Consider the following 14,102-nt stretch of genomic DNA (forward strand, 5'->3'; position numbering starts at 1 on the left):
CGGCACCGAGCCCCGGGCTGGAAACCAAACCCAAGTCCCAGCCCCGCTCCCGGTTCGGGTTTCCTCCGCCCGGCAGCGAGCGCGGCGGGACCCGCCCCACACGCCGGCGGCCCCCGGGCACCGCAGCAGAGGGCACCAGGCCGGGACTGACCCTGGGGCGGTATCGGGCGGCAGCGGCTGCTGCAGGGAGCCGGACCCCGGCGATCGTCGCTGAGCGCAGGTCGCTGAAGCGGCTCCGGTGGCGCTGGGCAAAGGGGCGGTGGCCTCGGGCTTGTGTTAGCTCCGCCGAGCCCCGGGATCCCGCCCCCTGGAGCCCGGAAGCGCCGGGAGCCACCCACGGGGCGTTTCATGCCTCCGCCCGTCCCTGATTCCCTGCAGCAGCAGCAGCCGCGGCGGCCTAGGGCGAGGTAGGGGCTGGCTTGCAGGGCCGATGTTTCTCCGGCAGTGTTACGCGCAGTCGCGTTGCCCGAGGCTGTCCCACTGCCGCGCGTGTGCACAGGCTCATTGCTCCTGCCGAGAGGGAGCCTTGGCGCCCTTTCGCTGCCTTTTGCCCAATGAGTTTCAGTGCGGCCCCACTTTCCAGGCCCCCACTAGCGCTGCCGCTGCTGGGGGAGAGGGGCGAACAGAGATCTGGGTGGGGTGGAGGCGAGACGAGCTGGAACGATTCAGGCGGGGAGGGGGACTTAATAGGGACCTCTATGCTGTGCTGTAAAGTCGGTGACCCCACCCCCCGCTTTTTTCCCTACCAGAACAAAAGATCTAAGTCCATAATAATAATGAATAAGGTATTACGCTGAAACCAAAGGACAGTGATGCGGGTGGAAAAGAAAATCTATTTTCGTTTGTATAGACAGGAGCGGAAAGGGGAATGTACTGTCAGGTGGATTTGGCTGCAAATGTGTATTGTGTAAACTGTACGTAGAGAACAAGGAGTAGGGTGACCAGACAGCAAGTGTGAAAAATAGGGCCAGGGGATGGGGGGTAATAGGAGCCTGTATAAGAAAAAGACCCAAAAATCGGGACTGTCCCTATAAAATAAGGCCATCTGGTCACCCTAACAAGGAGTCCGGTGGCACCTTAAAGACTAACAGATTTATTTGGGCATAAGCTTTCGTGGGGAAAAAACCCACTCCTTCAGATAGCTGAAGAAGTGAGATTTTAGAAGTGAGGTTTTTTACCCACGAAAGCTTATGCCCAAATAAATCTGTTAGTCTTTAAGGTGCCACCGGACTCCTTGTTGTTTTGGGGGATATAGACTAACACAGCTACCCCCTGATACTTGTACATGGAGAGTATTTTTCACTTGTGAGGGAGGAGCACAACTGGTTCATTATGATATTTTATGTGGATATGTACACTCGTCTAGAAAAGTAAGATTTATTAATTTTTGTTTTGGTATAATCAGTTTTACTGTATTTCTTTCAGGTAGCATAAACCCTGCTGGCTTAGACAAATAGTTCTGGTCAGCATCTGTGACTCTAGTACAGCAGTACTGTGAAAACGGGCTTGTTAAGCAGCTGAACAAATAAAACTCAGTTCCAGTGGTGTCACAAGCAGCTGTCACAAAACAAACAAATTTCAGCATCTAATCTGGGCCAAACTAAGTCCTGCAGTAATAGAATTCAAATTCACTGGCTTCAGTGTACATGCCAAGGTTGAATTTGGTTTGTTATCTGAATCTGTATGTATATATATGTATTTGGGTACATATAGAAAAAAAGTAAGTATTTTTCTTTGTATTAGTGAGCTAGTTATGTTCAGGGAAGCTTGCACACACTGCCTTTGCAGCTTTGAGTTGTTCTGTTAGGGTTAAATTTCATACATGCTCTCGGCAGATTCATAGAAAGAAGTTACTAAGGCCCTGTCTAGACTAGGAAGAGGAGATGTGTCTACCAAATGTATTAGCTAACATTTTAAATAACATGATTTTAAACACCATTTTGTGGCCTAATGCAGACAAAGAAAACGATATTTTTAAAAGTCTCAGCTGAGCATAATCAGCGCTTAATTTGTGCCAGGTTTTGCCAGGGCTGAGCCCCGGCACCTCTAGGCTTGGCAGTTCACAGCTCTGGCACCTCTGGGTTTGCTGCATCTGTTATGTATGTAAAAAAAATAAAAAATAAAAAAAATTGCTTGAGCCCTGGCACCTCTTTCATTACAAATTAAGCACTGGGCATAATCAACCCTAGTTAAATGATCATTTTGGAATGGTAACAATGAAAACATACTGTAAATATTAAGAGTGCTTAGAATATCATATCCTAACAAAACAATACTGACGACTCCCCCGCCCCCCGAATCCTCCACTATCTATAATCAAGTAAATCACCAATTTGAATAGTAGAAACATAATCTCAGTGTTTTTTTATTGCTTTAAGTGCAAGTCATACACTAGAGTTATGGAGTAAAATATCAGCTAAAAGCACATTGGAATTTGGGTAAATAACGGAATATCTTTGCTATACTGCATTCTTGAAATGAAAACCTATTTTTCTACTTTATTAGTGATACAGGTATCTAGGAATGGGTGCAAATTACAATCAGTAATTACATTAACAACACATGACTGTTGTTTGAATGATGCAGACTATAGATTATATGTCCATGAGCATTATAGTCAGATGGGAGGCATGCTGGTGAAAGTTTTCATATCAGTTGTGCCCATCAGAATTGTTAGATAAACTAATTTACAAATATTTTTAAAAGATCAGGCACAGGAACAAACATTAGTATGCACAACATGACACACCTGCATAGCCCTCTAGAAACAGCTGCAGGTCATGAAATGGACAAAGATGACAAGTTCACTGGCTGGGGAGGCTAGGCCAGTTAACTGACTCTGTGCCAACACTGTCAGAGAGCATTTGCAGAATGTTTAATGCTTCATCCAGAGTCCTTCCTCTGACAGCAGTAAAAACTGAATTGGGCCCTTAGGGAGGTAAAGGATGGTCTTAGTAAATATAAATGTGTAGTTTAAAGAGCCTCTAGGGAGCACTGAATTTCACATGCTTTTGCCTTAGATTTTATGAAATTATAATAATTTCCAAAATGTTAATTTTCAAAGTGAAAATTTAGACTAAAGATATGGAATGCTTTTTTGTACACTTCCAAGTTTATTACATGTCAGACAATAAAATCTCTAACAAACTCATTACAGTCTATGTGATAACACTTCAGTCAGCCAAATCACACTCCTAATGAAATCAATGGGTGGAGGATTTGGCCTAATGTTGATTTTCCTATGCTTCTATGAGCAGTGTTGTTACTGATTGAACAACTCTTTTAGCACTTATGAATGTACAATGTATGTCCAGCAGACTGACTCCTCAATGGTCCAGCATCAGTCATTTAGACAGAATGGCATAGTTCCAAATGGAATGCTGTGGACAGTATGTGATGAGGTTAAATTTCTATTTTAACACTCTGAAAGAACAAAAGAAAATATATTTTCGTTGGGAAAAACTTCATAAATACAACTCAAGGCAAATATTATGAAATTCAGAGTTAATGCTGAATTGCTATCATTAACTGGCCTTGTGCCTGGGATTTGCAAACAGGACTTAATGTGTTTTCTGTTACCCTTTGTATACAGACTTGCAATACCTGTGAAGAAGAGTCTTAATTATTAAGCACTTCACTGTGGCTGGGTCTAATGTGTCCATGGGCGACAGTAGCAGAGATTAAGAGAAATTATCCTCCCCCAAATCATTTTGCATGACTGCTTTAGACCTGCCCCCATCTTGTCTGCAAGTATGGGGATGCAGTCATGGCATGAATGCTGAGGTGTATTCTCCTGTCCTATGAAGAAATAGGTGGGGAGGGACAGAGACTACAGAGCCATGACTCTGGCCCCCATAACACTAGCCAGGAGAGCAGGCTCAGTGCAGTGGGTAGTATGCTGCACTCTGTAAGGGGCTGCAGTAGATTACTGTCTGCTCAGTATAGCAGAGGAGCACAGAAGAAAATGTGCCTCAGCGTGTGTCTCTGAGGCACAATTACTTCTGAGGCTACTCCTGACGGAGGCAGCTTATGTTCAGGGCTCTAACTAAAATCACCAACTAGATCTAAGCTTTGAATTTCAGGCTTCAATTTGTATTTCCCAGTTGCATGGTGAGCAAATGATGTTATTTGGTAGCAGAGAGTAATACATTCTAGGGGGAGCAGAATCTGCCAAAGAAGAGGATGCTGTTGGTTTTGTTGTGCCTGATGAAGAAGAGGAAAGGGTGATCTGCCTTAAATCTTACAGAGTTTAAGGATGCTCTCACTACTACAACGACTGCACTTGCACCTGCAGCCTCAGTGCCTTCTTCATTGACCTCAACAAAGGACTTGTGAAAAACTTGTGACAAAAACAGATCATTATTATCAGACATCCCTGTGAAATCAGCTTGGCTCTGACTGAAGGCATCTTTCATCCCCATGCTGCTCAAAGTGGATTTGAGGTTATAGCTCTCTTCCAATTTGATCCTGGGCAGAAACAACTCCACTTCAGACATTTTCATCATTTCTGGGCTGGTCCACTTGGATAATTTCTCATAGGTCAATTCCCTCTCTAGCTACAGTGAGTTAAGAAAGAGAGGGATTTAGACAATTAAAAAGCAAAAAGGAAATCATGAGTAAATGAAAAAAGCTCATCATAAAGGCACAAAACACATACATTGCTACCACCCCTGGCTATTGCCATCATTATAGGATGTGCTACATGCAAATAGGGTTTGATCTTGCAAGGTGCTAAGTGACGTACGCTCCTGTTTATCTAAATGGGAGGTGACCTTACATGCAGGATTGGGTTCATAGAGGAGTTCCTTGTTTTTTCTATTTAAACATACATGGGAATGTTCCTCTCTTATGCATATATAGTGCTCCTGTTAATGTTAATATATCATCTACATGTGCTTCCAAGGAAGACTTGTCCCTTCGCAATTATATATGATTGGTGTTCATGGGAACAAGTAAGAGGATATGGTCCTTGCCCAGATGTGCTTGCAAATGGAGCATCTGATTTTTCATGTTGTTGAGATCTCTTGGTTCCCATTGAGTTGAGGCATTCAGAACCAACTGTGAGGAGCTTAGTCCCTTGTAAGGTGGGTTACTAATTTCTTATTTCACTAGATAAAGAGAGGCCAGAAAACGGGGAAAGGGAGTACAGCTCTTGGAAGAGCATTAATTGCAAGGGGCCAGAGAGTCAGATTGTGGTCAGGGCAAAAGAACTGGCTTCAACAACCAGTTTGGAATTCTTGTTTAGGGGAATCACCACATAATGTATAGCAAGTACTACACTTCCCATTTAATGCAGTTATCCCAACAGAATGCTGAAAATCCTGCATATCACACTAGAAAATCAAGTATTCCCTAAATACATGTATGACTTTATGGAATCCACGAGACATGCACATGTTGAAACCAATTATCCCCCTGCTACAAGCCTTCTACTTCCTCACCCCACTTCCTTATGGTTTGTTACTCTCTCATTGCACCACATCTGAAACTAGGCTGTTAGCTGTTCTGGGACACAGACCTGGTCTATTTGTTCTGGAAAATTCCTTGTGCTCTTTTGGGCTTCATCTAGATAATAATACATCATGCCAGTCAGGGGTGGCTCTATGTATTTTGCCACCCCAAGCACGGCAGTCAGGAGGCTTTCAGTGGCATGCGTGCGGAGGTCCACTGGTCCCGCGCCTTCAGTGTACCTGCCGACGAATTGCCAATGAAACCACGGGACCAGCGGACCTCCCGCAGGCGACCAGCAGGCCACCCCCAACAGCTTGCTGCCCCAGGCTGGTGCCTGGAGCCACCCCTGATGCCAATGATACCCCTTAACATTGTACCTTAGGTGGTGTCGTCATCAGAACTGCTAAGTTTCACTTCCCAGTTCTTATCCTGCTCACAAAAAGGCACATGTATGCCATACATTTGTCTACAGCCGTATGCATTAATGTACAGGATATTGCTAAATTCATTCTGAGCATTATCCTGTAGCTGTCTCACACTGAGGAAACGTTAAATTCCACTTTTGTGGACCAACAATATGTTGTAATGGTTTTACCTGTTCCAGACCAGTAGATTTATCCTCAATGTCATCTGGTAATAGGATGAGCATGCTGAGGTCATTATTGACGTATGGAAGCTCAGCAATTTTGACCTTCATTGTTTCCAAGTAGCATATTGGAAATCTATCTTTTAGAAACATCATCTGCACTGGTTTAGTCTTGGTCTGTGAAATTATATATCTCCATAAGAAAATAAATATTACTTCTTTCTTTAAAACATATGGGTTATCAGTAAATATGTATGACTTGCTTCAGATGAAATAAGAATAAAAGTTTGAGTACAGATTTATGAACCAAAGTTGATTGCATGGTTTAACAGGGCTCCTTTCATGAGAAAATATTAATTGCAGGGCCACCCGGGGGGGGGGGGCAAGTGGGGCAATTTGCCCCGGGCCCCACAGGGGCCCCCACAAGAGTTTTTCGGGGCCCCTGGAGCGGGGTCCTTCACTTGCTCCGGGGCCCCCAGAAAACTCTCACGGGGTCCAGGGCCCCCGGAACGTCTTCCGCTCCAGATCTTCGGCGGCGGGGGGTCCTTCCGCTCCGGGGTGGAAGGACCCCCAGCCGCCGAATTACCGCTGAAGCGGGACCCGCTGCCGAAGTGCCGGGTCCCGCTTCGGCGGTAATTCGGTGGCGGGGGGCCCCCGCCGCGGGTCTTTGGGGCACTTCGGCGATGGGTCCCGGAGTGAAAGGACCCTCCGCTGCCAAATTACCGCCGAAGTGGGGGCCCCCTGCCGCCGAGTACCCCAGGCCCCCTGAATCCTCTGGTTGGCCCTGATTAATTGTCCTGTTGTTTGTCTCAAAGCATTGTTTTCCGTGACCTGGACTTATCTTCCACTGTTCCCCAGTACATACATAATAACTCACAGAAGGTGGGACAGAGGAGCCAGAAAATTCTGCAAGGATCACTTCATTGAGTTTCCTGACATTTGTTCCTATTACAGGAAAGACCTTTGAGGGGAGAAAGTCGGGGGAGGCACACAGCTCCTAACACTGAAAATTCTGGGGAACCTCTGAGTACAAGGAGAAAGGTCACTGCATTCAGGGGCTGCTTTGGTCTCTTCTCCACCCTGGCAGAACAGAAAAATGCTGTCTTTGGCTGACTCTCTGCGGGCTTAGCAGTAGCAGCTGTAGAGTGGAATCTATAGATATTAATGATGCCGCATGGATAATAAATACAAAAACTCAGTGTTTGTGAAGTTTCAGGGATTCAGGAAGATCACTTAGTTTCAGTTATGGAGCAGTGCTATGCAAAGAGTGGGTGTGGGTGTGCTATATTTAGACGCACAAGAAGTAATTTTGGTTTGCAGGAGTTTCATGAAGTCCTTTACAATTTCACTTCCTATGTGTTTGCAACCCCTGAGTTCCATAGACTATAGGTACCTACATGGGGAACAGAAACTGATAATATAGGGCTCTTCAATCTAGCAGATAAAGGTAGAACAAGAACCAATGGCTGGAAGTTGAAGCTAAGCAAATTCAGACTAGAAATAAGGCACAATTATTAAAGGGTGAGAGTAATTAACCATGGGAAAAACTTACCAGGGTTGTGCTGGATTCTCCATCACTAGAAATTTAAAATATCAAGATTGGCTATTTTTCTAAAAGATATGCAGTAGTTCAAGCACAGTTATTGGATTTGAGGCAGGAATTTAGTACCGTGGCCTGTGTTAGGCAAGAGGTCAGATTAGACTATCACAACAGTGCTTTGTAGCCTTAATCTAAGTCCTACTGACTTTAAATGAGTGTTAGGCTCTTAAATCACTTGAAAAATGGGATTTAGGCTCCTAAATCCCATAGGTGACTTTGAAAATGTTACTATAGTCTATAGAGCTGTGGAGCCTTCACATTAACAGGGTATTCACACATAGTTAGGGTATTCACTAGCGTTTCTAATAACATAAGGCCCAACAGTCTCCTCTTGAAGCTAAAACCCATTTTTCAAATCTTTGCTTAAACTATGTAGTAGTTTTACTAACTAAATATTAAAATTGTCACAGTTATTTACTTTAGGCCATGCGTCGAGCTACCAATAGTTTTACGATGGAATATGAACCGTGGGTGAAAGATTTTCATGCCATATAGAGGTTTCTTACTGTTCAACGGCATGAACGTTAGTGGAACATACCTTGCTCAGTCTGAATGGATTCTCAGACGTGTTCTCATTCAGAAATCTCTTTTCCCACTTTCCTTTGAAATAAATGGCATTAACCAGGACCAGTACAGTGATGGGATCAACAGCACCTCTAGGCAGCAGATTCTGGATTTTCCCTTTCAGAGGGAGAAGAATGGTGTTTTTATTCCAGTGCAGTACAGCAAGTGACTATTTCTAATCTTGCTTTCTCTTTAATTATCCGCTGAGAATGTATGTGCCTCAGAACCCCTGATCCCTGAGTGAGTTTCCAAATTCTGCCAAATCAGAATGGTAGCATTTTATACCCATTTCACCCTCCTTTTGCACAGGAGTAAATAGCAGCACAAGGGGCTAGGCTGTGAAAAATCAGGCTCATGAAAAAGGGAGTCGATGGTCATAAATCCTGCTCCTGTAGTTCCAGCAGTGATGGTGGCCCATGAGACCAGAGGCCCTGCAGGAGCTGTTGATTCTTTAGAGGAAATCAGGTTCTAAAGGCGATTCCCTTCTTTCTTTTGGGATTTTATCCAAAACTCATTGAAGTCAATGGGAGTCTTTCCATTGAATTAAAAAAACTCTGAATCAGACACTTGAAACTGTTCAACTGTTCATTTGTCCACCTCTCCCTCCTCAATTTCCACATTAGCTCCACTAGTGCCTGACTACAGGAGGAACACATGTACAAATGCAGCCACTTACCCAAAAGAAATTAGCAACTATAGTGGGAGAAGAGCAAAATTCTGATTGTTTGTCCTTAGCTTACCCTCAGTTTGGCTTTCAACCCAGGAATTGATTTCTTTTCTGGCTTGTTCTGCAGCTTTTCTAAAGTTAACTGCTTGGGGCTCTGCATGGTAATAGTTTTTTATGAATTCTACGTATTCCTGAAAGGTAGGAGAGAAAATTTGCTATTAAAGTAAATTCAAAATGGCATCACTTAAAAAAATTCAGATTGCTGTACAACATAACTACTACAATACTAAAGAGAGTACAATTCAACTTAAGCTAGATAAAATTTAAAAGTAAGACCGACAGCACAGTATATTTAATAATTAGAGCTGGTTGAATCTCTATTTCAATTCCACCGGAAATTCCCTTTTATCCCAAATCAGAACAAAAAGTTAAAATTTTGAAATTTTCTGTGAAATGATAATTCTGAAAACATTCTTTTAGGAAATATCAAAATGATCTAATAATAAGGATAACTGGAATGCTGTGTGTCTAGTTCTGGAGCCCACAATTCAAGAAGGATGTTGATAAACTGGAGAGGGTTCAGAGAAGAGTCATGGAACAGAAAATGCAGTGGTAGACCCAAGGCGCTCAATCTACTTAACAAAGAGAAGGTTAAGAGATGACTTGATTACATTCTATAAGTACCTACATAGGGAATAAACATACAACAGTGAGCTCTTCAGACTAGCAGAGAAAGGTATAACAAAAAGAACAAGAGTACTTGTGGCACCTTAGAGACTAACAAATTTATTTGAGCATAAGCTTTCGTGGGCTACAGCCCACTTCATCGGATGCATAGAATGGAACATATAGTGAGGAGATCTATATACATACAGAGAACATGAAAAGGTGGGAGTTGCCCACTCTAAGAGGCTAATTAATTAAGATGAGCTATTATCAGCAGGAGAAAAAAACTTTTGTATGTATGTATATATATCTCCTCACTATATGTTCCATTCTCTTCATCCGATGAAGTGGGCTGTAGCCCACGAAAGCTTATGCTCAAATAAATGTGTTAGTCTCTAAGGTGCCACAAGTACTCTTGTTCTAACAAGACTAACGCAGCTGCTACTCTGAAAGGTATAACACAATCCTGTGTCTGGAAGTTGAAGCTAGACAGATTCGTACTGGAAATAAGATGTACATTTTTTACCGTGAGAGTAATTAACAACTGGAACAATTTACCAAGGCTTATGGTGGATTCTCCAACACTGGCAATTTAAAAATCAGGACTAGACGTTTTTTTAAAAGATCTGATCTAGGAATTATTTTGGAGATGTTCTATGGAGGTCAGACTAGATGATGGCTGTGGTCCCTTCTGGCCTTAGAATGCATGAAAATTTTCCATTTTAATAAGGTTGAAGTGGTTTGTTTCAACTTTATTGTTTTAACTTTATATAATATGAACTATAAGTAATAATATAAATGTATACTATCTAATATAGAAGTTAAATAATGTCAAAACAAAGCACTTTGACTTTATCGAAGAGTTTTGATAATTTTTCATCAGAAATTTAGACAAAATCTATGTGTTCCCACAAAACATTTCAGTTTTATCACATCAGCATTTCCCATTGGCAAATTGTTCTTTTGGAAATTTTTCAATCTGCTCTATTAATAATCTTGGGTTTTGATCAGTATTGAGTGTCATAAATATCTTTCAAAACTTTCTCTTCAGCTTAGTAAAAGTATTCAACTTACACTATGGAACTGGAAAGTCTGTTCCTCATACAGTCTGTTGGCAGTTTTAAGCAAGTAAGAATTTTGGGGTTTGTTGATTGAAGAGATTAATGCCTGGAACTCAGAATGAATGTCTTCATCTTTGCAGTCCTCAGGTTCCTTTAAAAGGGACACAATGAACTTGGAAATCACATTTCTTTATGAAAATGTTGTAACTCCTAAGATTACTACAGTTAACAGAAATTACTGGGGGGAGGAGAGGGCGGATTCCTCTATTTTTTCTGTTTATTGACTCTGTGCATTTGACTGAATTGTCTGTAATCAGATTGTTTTCACTGGATAGTGAGCGGGTCAGTTTCTACCTTGCTGCAAAGACTTTTACAAACATCATCAGGTGAGTATTCTAGCTACAGCTTAGGTGGGACTTAAAGTTTGAGCTCCACTCCTGCACCATGAAGACTGTGATATTCAACACAGGGTCACATAGCTCTGGTGGAAATCATCTCTCTGATGGAGCACAGCTGTGCTGGGGATGAGGAGTAGCTTTCCCTCAGCATTAGAAGCAGCAACGGGGTGCCATTACTGAGGGATTATAAAAGGGGAGCAAGTTAGGAGACTTAGAAGGTGAGAGATAGAGGCCTCTGTTTCTCTTAAAAGCAGAAGACCTTGTCTAACAAGCCATCCTTAGTTCAGCAGCCAGAGATTCCCTGCTGAGGAACTACAACTGGTTCACCTGCAGAAAATGCTGGCACAGAGGCTTTTGAGACATCTTCAGGAAGAACATCCACCCCTATCCCTGACCCACTCTGAAAATGCTGAGAGGAAAAGGGCTTGTCCTTAGAGCTGTCCGAGGAGCAGAACACCCTAGGCAGCTCCCCCGTCCGGTCTAATGAACCAAGGCAGATTCATCAGAATGCATCTGCTGTGGAAATAGGGGTATCGTCTCCCCTCCTCCATCTCTCCAGCACCACATGCACCAGGCCATTCTCCTACCTTCCAACAGACACTTTCCAAGTCTTTCCTAGACTCAATATATTGTCACATACCCCATTCCCACCTTAACTTCTACATCATGCTTTCCCTCTTTATATCAATACATCATACCCTTCACAATTGCACATATGCCTTTAGGATATGTCTGTAGCTATCCAATCTCTGAGTTCAGAGTTCAGGTTTTGCATTGCAATGTGAGTTAGAGGAACTCTGTGTGTGAGTGTGTTGTCCATCTGTACATGTGTGAGGTGGAAGGGAGTTCCCTGGGGAGGTGCAGAGTCAGTGGCACGTTACGTTGCTGTTCAGGAGTGTGAATCAAGGTGCCTTTCCTGCCTTTGAAGGTTTGAGTGAGTGTGTTTTGCACTTAAGTAACCTTAATTGGTTATTAACTACGATTTTTCAGGATGGGGGGAGCAATATAGATGTAGGCTGAAAACAACCAACCAATAGCCTGATTCAAACTAGTGCCGCTGTTGAACTTTCCTATTCCCAGAAGAACAGCGGATTTGTTTCTCTGATATTTTGGTTCTAAAGAATACCATCTTCCTTTTCTTTGGCCTCCCACGAGAAGTTCTTGTCACCTGCAAACAGCCTTCTCCAGTTCCTGTTGTTTTCTTAAAATGAAGCACCTGCAAGCCGAGTTTGTAAAAATAGTAAATATACTTGAAGACAGCTATCTAAGACAAATGTACACACAAATTGATTACTTGTGACCTATTTGTCCAAACCTCCAATTTATTGTAATTAGTCAGCAAAGATGGTTGCTATTTAGCCTGCTAAGGACACCATAGCTATGATTTTCAATGATGATTTGAATGTAACTGAGACCCAGGTCACAACCACACAGTCTCATTGCTGGCTTAATAACAGATCATTATTATGAATCAGGTGGAAATTAACTTAGTCATATAGTCAGACCATGTGAAATTCATGATGGCTTCAGCCATTTATTATTATGCTCTGTTTATTATTGGGCATCATTGATATGGTAGATGCTGTACAATATATAAAGATTGCTTCCTCAAGGGTTTACAACCTCTATTAAAAAGACAATGCAATTTAGTTGCATAATACATGGAATGGCCAAATGAAGGTGTAATGACAGAGCCATCAAATGGTAATGATCAGATAGATTTATGCTCAAAGCATAGGTAGTAGCAGCAACAAAACACAATTCAAGGTATGATCACTGCAAATTACAATGGTTATGCAACTTTATCATTTTTATTAGCAAAATTCAGGCAAATGTAAATAGCTTAAAATAGGACTAAACTGAAAAGGTTTCAATTGTGAGTGTAAGCCGATTGTCATGGAAGAGCTATGGATGAACCAAGCCACGTTTTCAGCATTGGCATTTATTTATGTACAGAACACTCATATTCACATCTTAGAAACGTGTTTAAAATAATGTTAAATTGAGTTTTAAGGGAAAGCTAAAATGGAAGGTCAGGTTCTAAACTATCGGGGCGGCTCCAGTCTGGCAAACCAGCAGCACCACTCTGGGAAGTATGGGAGCAAGTGAGATGCAGGGGCTAGTGAAGGTGTTGAGAAATGATGGGGTCCTCAGTCTGAGTAGGGGACTTTTCCCTTTCAGTGGGTTACCTGTTGGATTCAGAGAACCTCAATCCAAAAAGAATTCCAGAAAACTGAGGTAAATAAAGGAGATTTCTGCCTAGGGAAGGTAAGGAGACACCTGGAGAAGTTACTAGGAGCCACTCAACTACCCAGGATCAGTGTGCTCCGACCAAGCCCCCTTTCACCTCAGGAAAGCCCCCAAACCAATAGGGCCAGGAGCTACCACCTGGAACTCCTCTTTACAGGGAGCTGCCCCAGTAGTTTAGAACCTGACCTTCCATTTTAGCTTTCCCTTTGAACAGAACACTGGATCCGGCCCAGAGTACCTGAACTGTGTGGGGTACAGAGAGTTACCGGGAAACTCTGAAATTAGTTCAAATTGCAGGGAATTTGTTATTCCCTATAGTCTACCCGGCATTTCCATTCACCATTCCTTCAAAGATATTGTGTTTGATACTGTATTATCAGGTTGTTGTAGCATGTGTAGGAACCATTTGTCATATCAAGATATATACAGGACATAGTCAAATTTCACAACCTACCTCAGCCATCTGCGTTGCAGTGTTACCTTTTGCCCCCACATAAGTCATGGCCAGAGCAGATGAAATACTCCAAGGGGAAAAGAAAATGTTTTGGCCTTTAAAAGATTCATTCAGCTTTTTGAAAAGGTCGAGGGTAAAACTACCGTTTGATGCTGAGAGAGAGTCCATTGCTGAAACCTAAGACAAATATATGAAGACAGAGTGTAACAGTTTGACTTCACTGGAGCCAAGATTTTACCTTGGTCTCCAGCTTGTGTTGTTTTCTCTGTATCATAACAAACTAAATTTCCTCAGAAACTGGAAAATGTATCTAAGTGACAATGATTCCAGACTCCCTTAGACTATCTGCCCTATAGTTTCTGCTGTAAATTGATCCCTAGGTACTTGTACAACACACAAATCATA

The 14,102-nt window shown here is 42.5% G+C and overlaps 2 protein-coding genes across 5 annotated transcripts in view; both read right to left on the bottom strand.

The window, feature by feature from the left end:
- Window positions 1–449, bottom strand: part of LOC123363200 — a 41,150-nt gene extending 40,701 nt beyond the window's left edge. The window contains exon 1 of the mRNA XM_045004082.1: window positions 152–449. The gene's annotated coding sequence lies outside the window, so the exon portion shown is untranslated. The remainder of the gene's footprint in view (window positions 1–151) is intronic.
- Window positions 450–3,818: 3,369 nt separating this feature from the next.
- LOC123363787 (serpin B10-like) lies at window positions 3,819–13,901 on the bottom strand. 4 transcript variants are annotated; one of them, XM_045005169.1, is made up of 7 exons: window positions 13,698–13,901; window positions 12,120–12,209; window positions 10,609–10,746; window positions 8,942–9,059; window positions 8,176–8,318; window positions 6,047–6,214; window positions 3,819–4,556 (listed from the first exon to the last, which is right to left on the bottom strand). In XM_045005169.1, the coding sequence occupies exons 1-7, from the start codon at window positions 13,863–13,865 to the stop codon at window positions 4,152–4,154; spliced, it is 1,230 nt and encodes a 409-aa protein (XP_044861104.1). In that variant the 5' UTR covers window positions 13,866–13,901; the 3' UTR covers window positions 3,819–4,151. The 4 variants fall into 4 exon arrangements, with proteins under 4 accessions (XP_044861104.1, XP_044861103.1, XP_044861101.1 ...); XM_045005168.1 differs by lacking the exon at window positions 12,120–12,209 and adding an exon at window positions 12,043–12,050 and having other exon boundaries at window positions 10,609–10,737; window positions 13,694–13,865; XM_045005166.1 differs by lacking the exon at window positions 12,120–12,209 and having other exon boundaries at window positions 13,698–13,865.
- Window positions 13,902–14,102: the final 201 nt, after the last annotated feature.

The sequence above is a fragment of the Mauremys mutica genome, chromosome 2 (genome assembly GCF_020497125.1).
Source record: "Mauremys mutica isolate MM-2020 ecotype Southern chromosome 2, ASM2049712v1, whole genome shotgun sequence".
In the NCBI taxonomy this organism is placed as follows: Eukaryota; Metazoa; Chordata; order Testudines; family Geoemydidae; genus Mauremys; species Mauremys mutica.